Here is a 13,950-nt window from a genome sequence, read left to right on the forward strand (position 1 = left end):
AAGGTTATACTTGTGGTGCCAACATATACAATAGCTTATACTATATATTCTAGTTTATTTGGTTATGTAAAAAACACATTTGTAGTCAGTAATGCAGGTTGCCTGTTAAATGTCATTCCCTTTATTGTCATGTAAGGCACATTAAACAGCATTTGTATGAAAATGTAATGCAATAAAGCAATAAAAAAAATACAAAACCAAACTTTTCAAGTATGCACTTTTGCAATAGAGACAATAAAAAAGATCAGTTTCTTCCAATGACATTTAAGATAGACACTGACAGTCACATTCAACACATAAGTTGTGTGATTCAACAGTATTTGATGTATAAAATACTATCTAGATAACAAGCTATAGAGAAAAAATTGTGATGAAACAACTTGGACGTGCTTAAAGGAAAAGTAACTCTTCTTTCTCTATCTCATGAACTTCACAGATATTTTCTCAGTAAGTTTCTCAAGTTGACAAGTGTTCTTCACAGTCACAGTCATAGCACACATGACAGAATTGAACTTATTCGGGATACACAGAGGACAAAATCATGTCATCGTACCGAGGTATTTAACTGACCAAAAGTTATGACACTGCAGTAACATTTAAACTAATACTGCTGCAAATGTGTCAAAAGGAAATACAGTAACATGGGGTGCCAGCTATTTCTGAGTCTAACACCAGGAGAGTGAGAGGGAAAAGAAAAAAATAAACCCCAGAAAGTTCTCATCTCTTCATCTATCCCCCCCTTCTACCACAGACTTTGCCCACCCTCTATGACTAAGTTATGCCCTGTCATGTAGTCGGAGGCGTCAGATGCCAAGTAGACCACTGCAGCTTGCAGGTCTGTCACTTGAGCCAGTCTACCAGCAGGGATATCTGACAGCCAGCGCTTCACCAGAGGCCTCAGATTCTCTGAGTGGATGAGAGGGGTGTCAACAATCCCCCTGAAAAGAACGACAGAGAAAGTGAGGGAGAGAAAAGGGGGAGGGAGAAAAAAAAAGGAAAAAAAAAGACCACAATGAAATCAGAAGGCATCACAGTTCAGAGCCAGGAGTGACAGCGTAGTTTCAGAGCCACCACTTTGGTGACAAAAATAAACCCAATTATCCTTTGAAGAAAGGGCATGGCATAGCATCTCTGATGATATTTACTGTGGGACTGGTGGCACTTTAATGACTGGCACATCTCAGGAAGAGCCCACGGGTATAAAGGGGACGTCTGGCATAATTTGCTCATAGCCTTTGGTTAAGTACTTATTATATGCAACTCCCTCGTATTTCTGCTCTGGTTCCTAATTGAAATGGGCTTGAACTACTTTCATGCTGAGATGGGACTTAACGTTGGTTGAATTTATAAGGAAACAGGTGTGCCGCTTTTGGTTTGGTGGCTGCTACTGGTGTGTAATAGCGCTTTGACACTGTTACTCAGTCACAACAAATGCAGCTCTCTCCTTTGTATGCCGTAAAACATCACAGAGCTTACATTTAAATAAATATGTCAACACGCCTGCTAGCGCCTAATGTGAGACGACTCCTGACTTTTCAAACAATCGACGTGACAGTGACTAAAAGCCGTAAGGCCCAAATCACTGTCTATGTATCCCGGCGCCTTGATATGGAATTCCAACATTTGGCTAAATTAGCACTTCCAAGGAGCGTGTGACACCTTGGTTAACATATTCCACCTCAATTATATTTCTCTTCAGCTGCCCTGTTATCTGGAACCTTTCCTGGCAATCAGAGGTACTGTTTTCCCTCAGCCAATTTTCTAGATAATGCAGCTTATCACCGCTGCGGCTAAAGTTGCCAATGGAATCAGGCTCCAGTCAACCTCATGAGCGCTAATTGTGTCCCTTTTTTATGCATATTTACCGACTGTCACTTCAAAGAAATCAGCGGCCCATTGAGACACCCAGTTAGCGAGGGGAAAAGAGAATTGCTTCTTTGCAAATTAAAATTAGCAAACAAGCTGCCGATAAATAAAGCTGAGTGCGGCGCGTGTGTGTGAGGGCTTTGTTCTGGGGCTGTGACTGGGCCTGGCTCGCCCCGTGCCACCGGACGGATTTGCTCAAGGATGGCAGGGGCTAAGGGATGCTCCGCTTAACACACACAACCCCCCCCCCCCCCCCCCCCCCCCCCACCACACCCACCCTCCAACACACACACACACAGCCCTTCCTGTGTTCTCCTCTTTTCTTCCTTCTGCTCAGCTTCACAGACAAATAGATACAAACAAGGCGCTATTGTTGCGCCGACACTTGGAGTGAGGTTGCAAATTTGATTCCCTAATTGAATAGAACAATTAGAGCAAGTGTTTGGTTGATTCATCCCTCAAGACGTCATCTAATTAAGCACTGATGCATTGTTTGAGGACTTAAATTAGCGCATCATTCTCAAATGGGGCTCTTCATATGAAAGCAAACACACTAATCACCACTTTCTTTCGCAGCTCCGTGCTGTACAACACTCAAGGTGGACCGGTTATTTTTGGCACGAAGACTAAAGCTGAGAACAGACAGCACTTACGGCGAGATGCAGTTGACACGCACTCCTCTGTCGATCCATTCGGTGCCCAGAGTCTGAGTCAGTTTGACCACTCCAGCCTTGGAGGCGTTGTAGGAAAGTTGCTTCTGGGGATGGGGGACTGCAAGGTGGAGGGAGGACAAGAAAATCAGTTAGCCAAGTGATTAATAAAGATAACATTTACTGGCAAGCACTTTTGAAATGTAAATCAATAAAAAAAAAAGGTTTTATTTTTACAGTGAAAAACACAATAGTTCCTTTTGTCAGAAAAAGGTGCCAACTTATAGATTTTATATTACAGCGGATGTGGTTTCTTATAGATACTACATAAAAGCTTCCATTAGCTGCTGGGGACTCTGAGGATGGAGCCATATAAAATTAATTGCTTAAAATGTCCAGTTATGCTCTGTCCTCAGCAACAAAGGCAGGGAGCCATTTGTTTGCCTTGACCATCACAGATGCTGCACACTGCATGGGACTGCCGAGACAGGGGCTCATTTTCTGCTGGTTGATTAATCATCACAACAAAGGCTCCAAGTTACATACAACTTTAGTAGTTAACCTCGTCACCCGCCGATCTGACTGCCAAATGGCTTCAATGTGAGACCGGGATGATAAATACCGGCCAGCTGCAGAGAGGCAGGGACCGATCCTGGGGAGAAAGGCTGGAGCATCCCGCATATATTGCTCGGGTAAAAAAAAAAAAGAAAAAAAAGGGAGGAAAAACGTGCGGCAAAAAGTGGTAGAAGTTGGAAACTGCTGAGGAAATAAGATGTAAAGGGTGGGACGACGGGCCCGTAGCTGAAAGTAAGGTTGAGTGGGATTGACTGGAGTATGGCGAGATAGCGGAGAGAAGGTAAAGTTGGGCTGGGCTGGATAAGGGTAGGCTAGGACCTCAGAGGAGCAGGCGAGGAGGAGCAGAGCCCAGGGCTTACACGCAGATTGAAGGTGAAATCCGACTTATCAGGACAGGAAACACAGCTCAAAATGCCTAACAGCACTAATCCTCGCTCAAGACCTGATGATACGGCCCCAAAATACCATTCAGAAAATGCCTTCATCCTTTAAATAAACCTGCATTGATGTTTTTTGCCGTCTTAAAGAGCAGTAATCCCCAGAGAAGGGAAAAGGAGGTAGAAGGAGAGCATTCACCAAAGCCCTCTTTAACATTCACCCTGCTACTTATTGCCCATTTCAAGTGGTAGAAAACATGCTCTTTATCAGGCACGCCTTTTACATTTGGAATTCTTCGGAGCTGATAAGGAGTTCAAATGATGCACTCTTTTTCCCCAGGATGCTGCTGCTGTTGTAATGTGCATTAATATGCGTTGGAGATCTGCAGGTATGAGTGTGAGAGTGTCACTAATCTCTCAGTAAGGTCATCACGTAGCCAAAAAAGCGGAGTTGTGACCGTATCAACTTGGATATTTTTCCTGTCTGGGTGTCTTTGAAATGCTTGGCCATCATTCAGCAAAATAGTGGTTGATGGTTGCGTGTGTATGTGTGTGTGTGCAGAGGGGTAGGGTGTTGGGGGGAGGTTAGCAGACACACACATTCTATTCAGCAGATGGACAAAAAGCTGTCATTGTGCATTTTAATTGGGCATTTACGGCAGCTTTTTGGGCTTCCACTTGGCTAGAACAGGTCCCATCTGATTACACATTATGACAATATTATAACAGATGTCCAGACCAATAAAGTAAATTCCTGAAGGACTGTACGTAATGTGAGTAATTGATCATTTTTTTTATGTCGGCCTCTATTTGCCAGCAAGCTCCTGTTTTACAGATTGCCCCTGCAGTCGGGACTGGGGCCCATATGGCATAGTGGTTTACTGGCGATTTGACTATACTGCTGATGAAGTGTTGCTGTTCCTCTGGAGGAACCTGTTGGAGGAGGAACGTTTCATCGGGCTGCGAATTACACAGCTTTTTACTAGGCTCTCACTAAACTCGAAAAAGTGTCTTCCGCTGTTCAAACAAGGCCGCTGGCACAGGCTGGGGTTTTGCCGCTGAACAGGAACCCTCCCCTCCCAAGTTGGACCTCAGGTTGCCTTCCACATCCTCCAGACAGCTCCGCAGAGAGCGGGATGTTTATTATGATGCAAAACTGGCTCGGCGAGACGCAATCACAACACTTTGTGTTTGCAGCTATACCGTATGCAGGGGGTGGATGCATCTCTATACAACACTTTAACTGGGATAAAAGTTGCTAAGGAGAAAAGCTGGTTAATCCTGTTTAAAAAGGCGCAGGTTCACCTTAAGTTTTCTCATAAACAGCGACACTGTAGCGCACTTTAAGCTGATTTCTTTTTTCTTATTTCAACATTGCAAATGTAATGATCTAAACTCAGATATGACGACTTGCGGCCTGATGATAAAAAATATTTAATGTTAATATTTAATGTGATGTGTACTCCCGTATAGTACAAATGTATTTAACTTCCTCCCCCTCCTCCTCTCTGCCCAACACTCCACGCCAAATGGAGAGATTAAAAGCAGACATGGAAGGGCTCCAGAGAGAAGGTGGGGGAATAGAATCATCACTCACCTATTAGACTGGCCATGGAGGCTGTGTTGATAATCTTGCCGTATCCTTGCTTTAACATCACTCGACCTGCTGCCTAAGGCAAGGATTCAGGGGAGAGAGACACATTAAACACCTTATTATTGCATTGATATGCTACCAAAAACTCAAGCACAGACCAACACAAAAACATGTTAGTTTATCCTCGGAGACAGCAACAGCAGTTTAACAACATTTGGGGTACTTGACTGGCTTACAAAGCTGCAACAAGGGCTGGCAGGACATATATATATAGACATCAGACAGAGACTAGACACTTTAGGGCTAATTTTAGTAACTACAGAGCAGCTTAAGCTAGTTAGTCCATCAGTAATTAGGTCAAATTCTTACTAGTTTTAACAGAAAAAGACAACTGAAGGAATTGATTTTTCACAACCAATTTGGTTCTTTCAGCAAATATGATGACAAAATTACAGAAAGATTTGTAATTGGTAACAAACATGCCATTGTTCATTCAAAATATAATGTACATTGTTGAATACTATTTAATAGGTTAAAACAATGAGCCTGCATGCGTCAACATTTGGAGAATCTGGCTACATTGAAGCCTGACTTAACCCTTCTGTTGTGTTTGTTTCATGTTCATTAATTCTGTGTTCCTGGTCCAAAATGATCACCTTGTTGTAGCGAATTATAAATCCATAATAACACATATATTATTACCTAATGTGTTAAATCTTCGAGTTCTTGTGAACATTACAAGTTTTGAACTTCTATTTACTATTTGTGGATTGTAGGCCTCATTGACCTGAACTTATTCCATTTTTCTGGAGTAACAGAAGCCTAATGTATGGATTATTTTGACTGTAACAAATACTCAGGTGGAACATTTTGTGCTTTATTATCATTTTGTCTAAAATTTTTGCAAGGATATTTGTTTGAAATCAAATCATGATCAAAGATATGATCAAGAGCCTCAAATACAGTATATCACTTGGCCATCATGCTGCCACACAATGAATTGTGAGCAAGGCCTTAAAAAAGCCTAATTTACCAGAGGTAAGTGAGGTGAGTGTGTGCATGTGTGTGTTTGCGTGTGCGTGCTCAAACACACATGCATGTGGGGTTCTGGGAGAGGAAGTGTGTCCATCTGATGAATGGGAAATGCGTTTGAACTCAATTTTATTCACTAATTCTAGTCTCACCCATTAATTTCTAATAACCGGTCATTTTTGACCGGGAACACCACAGCTGCACAAAAGTTAAATAAAACCTCCAAAAATTTTAATGAAAGTGATCCAAATTTATTTTGGGCATTCAGATGACCCGTGTGGACAAAGTGATGAAACCTTGTGACAATCACATTAAATGAACTACATTTTTCAGAGAGAAAACTTATCAATCAGTCCAGGAGGATTAATAATTTCCCTATTATCATCATCCTCATTTATTTTACATCTACCCTAGTCTACCTTTGCTTGATATGCTGTTTCTGTTCAAATGGAAACTTAGTTGGATTTGTGAAATAATTCAAGTTTCCCAAAGGTATTAGATAACCCAAAGAAAGCATATTATTAAAAGTAATCCAAGCAAGACATTAGGAGTAAATCACTGAAGTGAATTGTAACATCATGCTGAATTTCATCACCACTTTAAGATGTCTTTCAGCTGTAGTCAAAAATGTCTCCTTTATCTAAAATCTATATATATAGTCAGGAAAACAAATCTAGTTAGTGTTTGTCAAAGCAACACTGAAGCGTTAAAGTGTTAAGAGCAGCTAATTTTACTGTAGTATGAAAAATCATTATGTCTTCATTTTTTTAATTAATTAATTGACTTTTAGGAAAACTACACCAGGATTTTGAGTAATATTTCCATTTGAATGTGTTTTTTGTCCTTTTCGAAAATGACATTTCTGCATTATACTAGAACAAAACAGTGAAGTGAATAAACTGTCTCTGTTATGGCCGTAGTTTACCACACACACACACACACACACACACACACACACACACACACACACACACACACACACACACACACACACACAAGGCTTTTACAGCAGGTGATACACACCTGGCAGCACATGAACGTCCCCCTCAGGTTGACATTAAAAGTTTGGTCCCACTCCTCTAGACTGGTATCCTCGCTGGCAGAATTCATATTGATGCCGGCATTGTTACAAGCGATGTGGATCGCTCCCCATTTGGACACAATGTTGTCAATCATCTTCTGGACATCATCTGACTTGCTTATATCAGCTATGATTGAAATGGCATTGATACCTGTTTAAAAAAACAACAAAAAAACAGGAGTGTCTGTTATAATACTACAGTTACAGTATGTACATGTGTCATTATGCATAATTTGAAACTGAATAGCTTGGGATGTGTAAGCAAAAAAAAACAACTTCAACAATAACAATAATGCACACCATGTTAAATAAACTAAGTTAATGAAACCTACTGCTATTACATGGGCTCTTGCTTTCTTTTTTAAAGGTGTGGGGCATTTCACTCTGTCACATACATAGCCTTCATAGAGCATGTTTGGCCAGGCTGGGGATATTTTATCCTGTAGTAGACTGCCATCTGCTGGCTGAAAACCAAAAACTCATCTCACTGACAACTCATGATACTTTGAACACATTTTAAGTACACAGACACAATTCTAATTAATTCATGTCATGGTTAGAGATAGTAGTAGTATTTAGTCTAGTTTAGTATATTATGTCTATATAGTATAGTATAGTCGAAGGTTAACATAAGACAATGGGGTTGTTTCATTTTGCCACAGGAGTCTCAAGATATGATACTTTTCTACTGTCTGCATCCCCTCCAGTTACCAGCTGTCATCTATTTATTTGAGTTTATTACTCCATCTACAAAGCTATTTATGGATCACTATTTCAGTTATGACACCAAACAAGAGTAGATACCATAAAAATCACAAAAACAAAAAAATAAAAGCGTTACCACTGTTACCTCTTTTATACTTATGAAAACCAATATTTCTTCTTTGTCCTTCACTGTCTCAACATAATAACATCACACAGTGTGAGATTATTTTTTGACATCTTTTACAACAACTGCACCTAGGCTGTCAGATAGACATTACAGGAGAAGCATGAAGCTATAGTAAAAATGCAAATTATTAATTAAATATATGTCCATGTTAATGTCAAATTAGTGATTGCCTCAACCATTTATATTGAACATAGAGATGAATATTAAAGATAGAGATTAAGTGAAGTGTGAACTGTGTCAGTCATCCATAGGGTAATCTTTTAAATCTAAACAGTTAGCAGCTTTAAGAGCATCATGATAATACTGCTTTGAAAAAGAATATATTTTCAGGAAAGGTACTATATAATTCAGACATTAGGCTGCTTGGGATACTTTCCTCTAAATTTGATTATTTTTTCTTCATTAGATCGCACCGGCAGACAAATGATTTGGAAATGAAGGACTGAGAGATGCAGCAAAGTTTAAAGTTATTTTCCTTAAATATAGGGGAAAGCTATGCATGGTACTGATGTACTTTTTCTTTATGGATGTGTAATAAAGAAATCGTAATGCATTTAAGTTGGCAGTATACTCCAAACTAAATTAATTTTGATATGTTCCCTGACTGATGTTAGATAATGCCAGTATATGCAGTGTGACACCATATCTAATAATCTATGCTTGCTTTTTCAGTCCAATTCTATCTATTAATGGGTTAAAGTTGTATTTTTTATTTACTCTTATGTTGCAATTTTATTCATCAGTATCTTATAGTGACTAACAAGAGTTTGTCAAAGATCTGTCTGTATTACTTGTTTTTTAATGTTGTTTATGTTTACTGTGCTTATGGCCAGGACATTCTTGCAAAATAGGTTTTTAATGTCAATGTTGTTCTAGTAAAATATAATAATAAAAATTATGAATTCAGTCAACAGCATTCATGGTAGATTGACAAGTAAGTGACTATGGGAATAGGCGACTTGCAAGAAGTTAATGTAGACTTATACTAAAACTAGCATAACTGTAGAACAGTATAAGATTGAGGAAGAAATGTATGTTGTAGTCATTAATCGCGTGGTTCTTCTAGACATTCCAAATGTTATTGAACTGAATGGATCAAATTCTGAGCCACCTTTTCACAGCCACAACCAGTAAAGGTTACATTCAGAGGTGTACTGGCCATCGGGCATATTGGGATAAATCCCAGTGGGCCGGCATCAAAATATATTTTTGCACTGGTGGACCATCTAAACATATATGTTTTTACTGGCCCTCTCCATGTGCCTGTGATTCGGGGTGTGCATGAGTCTGCATGCCTGTGTCAGGCAATCACAGCTGAGTGCTCCCCTTTACTCTCACTGCCAGAAGGGGGAGACAGAAATCTTGCGCTCCAGCTTTAAGGGACAGTCCAAGTCTGTCTTGGAACAGCAGTCAGGTGCCCATATGCACACTGGATCAGCTTTTGATCGCTGTAATCATTCCTCCTGTTCATAATGGACATTTTGAGATCCCTTCCTAAAGGGTGTACAATGCAAGTTCTTGTTTTGTGCAAACCTGTACTTAAAAGCTTATCTGAAACTGATTTGAGCCATCCAGTCAAAACAAGTCATACATAGAACATATCTTCCAATGTAAACTAGTCTTTTTGGTATGAAACTACCTCTTTGTGTTTCCCCAAACAGTGTTTTCCTGTTCAACACCAATGGAAATATAGTAACAAAAAAATGGGCTTTGACATTAAAAAGACTGTAAAGTTGAAAAATATCTACTTGATTTGAGTGATTTTGATGCCTGAAGCTTCATATTATATTCAGATAAACTTTTAAATACATTTTTGCACTGGAGGAGGACTGTGGATTTTGGTCACTTACATTGCATTAGGAAGGGATCAAATAGTCTGTATGAACAGCAGAATTGATAACAACGAATAAAGCCTGTTTCAATGTTCTCTTGGGTGCTTGACTGTTGAACCTATCCTTTAAGGAATTGATGGTATCAGGAGTAGGGCTGGGCGATATGGACAAAATCAAATATCACGATATTTTAGACCAAATACCTCGATATCGATATTGCAACAATATTGTAGAGATGATTGTCGATGCTTTCACAAAATATTTACACTATGAATTTTTTGATAAATAATCATCAGTAATGTGAATATAATGACAAAGTGGGTAAAAGCAAATAAAGGAACAGCTAGAACAATCTGATAAGTTCGGAAAATTACAATTTACTGTAATGCAGCATTTAAAACCAGGCAAAGAAACACTAATGCTGTATCACGATATTACGATATCCAAATCTTAAGACGATATATGGTCTCATATCACGATATCGATATATATTGATATATTACCCAGCTCTAATCAGGACTATGCTTAAGTTGTGTACGTTTTGTGCACGTTACCTTTAAGTGTGAGCTCTGTAGTCACTGCTTCAGCTCTAGCTTTGTCCAGGTCTACCACAGCCACCTTTGCACCAGCCTCACCCAGAGCGTGAGCGAATGCTCGGCCTATGCCCTGCCCAGCACCTGTCACGTAGGCCACCTTTCCATCAAGACGCATCCGCTCGAGGATGGTGCGCCCCTTGACCCCACGGAAAACCTCATCATCTGTTATTTTACTCTGAACACAGAAACAAGACAAGCATGATCAGTAAAAGTGATGTTATTACTAAGAAACAGTTATCAGTGCATGTGTTATGACAGTGTGAGTCCATGTTCATACTGGCTCACTGAGCTGTGACCACTTGTGTTCTCTAAACAGTAGCCTACCTGTGACCTGGAGCACTCAGAAGCCACAGATACCCGTCGGATAACACTGATGCCATCTCTAAGAGGGATGATGACCTTATAAACAAGAAGGACAATGTTAACATAGAAAGCAACAACTGTCAAACTCATACAGCAGTATTTAACAGTTTAAAAGATACCTGTTCCACGCGAGGATCATTAGAGACAAACTGGTTGAATTCTCGAAGAGCCAGTCCGTTCTTATCTGTGGTGTCTTTAAGGTAAACCTTGGCTTTGAAGAGTGAGTTATCTACACATATGACCCCTTGCAATCTCAGCAGATTGTTGTCCAGGATGAAGTTGTAGTAGTTGATGTAATTATTCTTATCAGCATCGATGAAGACCATGTCAAACTGCTCACCTGAAGCACCCAACTCCTGAAAAGGACACATAGGTTTTAGGAGACTGATCGTGTACCTCAAAGTTTGTTAACCACTACCACCAAAAAGGAAGAGTTGATGGTGCCCTGCTCTGATTACACAAATCACCTAACACACCAGACAGGAACAGCAGTGCTATAGGGAAGAGATTCATGTTGGTTAACAAATATTTTCTGAATGGACCTTAAAAAGGATTTTCTCTGACAGTCAGCATTGTTAGATTTATTTTCTCACACCTTTAAGGTGTCCATTGCAGATCCAGTCCTGATAGTTATCTTCTTGCCATGTGGAGACATGTCAAAAAAGGGTTGAGCAAACTCTTTAAGGTATGGCTCCAGCTCGCAAGCAATTAAGCAGCCGCCTTCAGGAAGCCCTTCGGCCATGGACAGAGCTCCATAACCAGTGAACATTCCAATCTCCAGGACCCTCTTGGCTTGACTCATGTGGATTAGCATCTTCAGGGTCTGGCCTGTCACAAACAAACCAGAGGACAAGTTATCACATGTTAAAATTAGTAAATGTGATAGGATATGAAGAGGACTTAAGTTGACATCAAACCTTCAACGTGTCCAGTGATACACTCTTTGGGGAGCCGGAACATAGTCTTGCCCTCCTTGTGCACCTGATCCCAATCATGGGAGACTGTTTTTCTACAATCAAGTGTGAATACAAATATTAGCAACATTTATTTCTTTACTTTTATTTGGAGTTTTGGATAATGTGTACAAAGCAAAGACGTACTTGTAAAGCTCTGCCAGGGGTTCACTCTCCTGCGTGGTCATTACCTCCAGGTAGTCATCCAGACCTCTGGCTATGTCCAGAGCCTTTTGCAGGTGACTTGCCAACTCTTCTGGGACATTACCACTTGCTGCAGCTATCTCCTTGGCTTTTGTCAGGAGATCCACAAGAACTTCCACTGGGGTGTCAGGAACTGGTAGAATAACAAAATGTAGTTTCAGTTAAGTGTCTTGTTCCAGACAATATGATGTTGGGCTACCAATTTGATCCGCCAAATTGTTATTTGGGCAGATAGTGGTTTGGTATGATGTGAACCCTCCACATTAAATACAGTTTCTTCAACTATTTCATTATAAAATTCATGTATCTTCCCTGAGCCATGGCAGACTAACATGTTATCGCTACAGGAGATTAACAGGAGAGGAAAGAAGAAAAAACAAAGTTCTGATACACAAATCTGAATTCAGTTTTTTGACTTTTCTGTATTCTTTGATTTTTGGTGAAATATTGAATCATTTGAATATTTATTGAAATAAAAACTATGTGAGTTTATAAGTTTAGAATGAAAAAATCGGCTTTTTGTAAGACGTCAAAAGACAAAATCTTTAACAATGTGTTGGATTTTAAAAGCTTATGTTATCTGTTGTGTCAAATCTTGATCTGAAAAGTGACTAAAGCTGTTAAATAAATGTAGTAGAGTAGAGAGTACAATATTTCCCTCTGAAAATTAGTGAGGTGAAGCAGAAAATAGAAATACTAAAGTAAAGGACAAAGGTTACTTAGTTATTTTCCACCACTGCCAAAACCTCATTACATCCATTTACTCTCACGTGAGACAAAAAAAAGCTCATATTTAAGAGGCTGGAACAAGGTAATTTTATCCATTTTCATATGTGCCATATATAAAATGTCCCTATTTTAATATATATATGCCATGAATGAAAAGCTCCTTAGACAAGCAGTGAGGGACAAACAGCTGTCTTCTTCCCTGTCAAGCTGACCTGGTTTTATGATTGTTGCCATAGAGACAGCGATAAAAGTGAACAATCTTATTGTGATGTCGTGAACAGGGACAAGGTCGCCTGGGCACTGTCTGAATAACAGAGTGGTTAAACACTTTGCCGTGGCATTTCACTGGCTCAACACTGACACTCTGAATTGTGACTGCTATCGCCACGTCCAATTAAGTTTGTGTTTGTCAATAAATCTTTTTGCATTACACATCCATATCTCCTGCAGTTTCTTAAGGTATGCTAAGGTATGGTAAATTTTATTGATCCCCCTAAGTCAGGGGTGTCAAACTCATTTAAGTTCAAGGGCCACATACAGCCCAATTTTATCTCAAGCGGGCCAGACCAGTAAAACCATTGCATAATAACCTACATAAATATATATCATATATATTAAAACTTTATTGTAATAAACCATCTATTTACAAAACAGATGAACAGCCTGAGATGCAATTTCAACGATTTTATGTCTCAGTTTTTCACCCCTGCCCTAGGAGGGAAATTGACAAACTCAAGATTTATGTAACAAATGACATATACACATATTTGCATGGTTTGGGTCAACTTGCCACCTTAGGGGGGAGGGTCACTGAAAGTTAATACATGGTTTTAGTGTTCTTTAACCTTTATCCTATGATGAAACATTTCTATCCTGATGGGAGGGATCCTTTTCATGATGACAATACCCCCATCTAAAGGGCACAAAGAGTCACTGAATCTCAATCGTTTGACGAGCACGAAAATGATGTGATTCATATGCTACACCAAATGAGGGAATATATTTTGGAAGAATGGTGTTCATCTCTCCAGTAGAGTTCTGAGACTTGTAGAATCAACATCAAGGTGCACTGAAACTGTTCTGGTGGCACATGGTGGCCCAACACCTAACTAAGACACTTTCTGTTGGTTTTTATGTTTTTTCTTTTAATTTGGCTATATATGTATGTATTTATAATAAAAATATATATAAATGTATACATTTTC

General features: G+C 39.5%; 1 protein-coding gene across 1 annotated transcript; it reads right to left on the reverse strand.

Moving 5' to 3' along the window:
• Positions 1-742: 742 nt before the first annotated feature.
• On the reverse strand, positions 743-12,156 carry zgc:113054 (uncharacterized protein LOC541322 homolog; the record flags this gene model as incomplete). Its single annotated transcript, XM_062442146.1, has 10 exons — positions 743-938; positions 2,520-2,637; positions 5,067-5,139; positions 7,119-7,327; positions 10,455-10,671; positions 10,821-10,895; positions 10,979-11,215; positions 11,455-11,687; positions 11,777-11,868; positions 11,960-12,156. Coding segments are annotated over 10 exons (1,647 nt in total), but the record flags the coding sequence as incomplete, so codon positions are not given.
• Between the last annotated feature and the right edge of the window lie 1,794 nt (positions 12,157-13,950).

This window comes from Scomber scombrus, chromosome 3 (assembly GCF_963691925.1).
Source record: "Scomber scombrus chromosome 3, fScoSco1.1, whole genome shotgun sequence".
In the NCBI taxonomy this organism is placed as follows: Eukaryota; Metazoa; Chordata; class Actinopteri; order Scombriformes; family Scombridae; genus Scomber; species Scomber scombrus.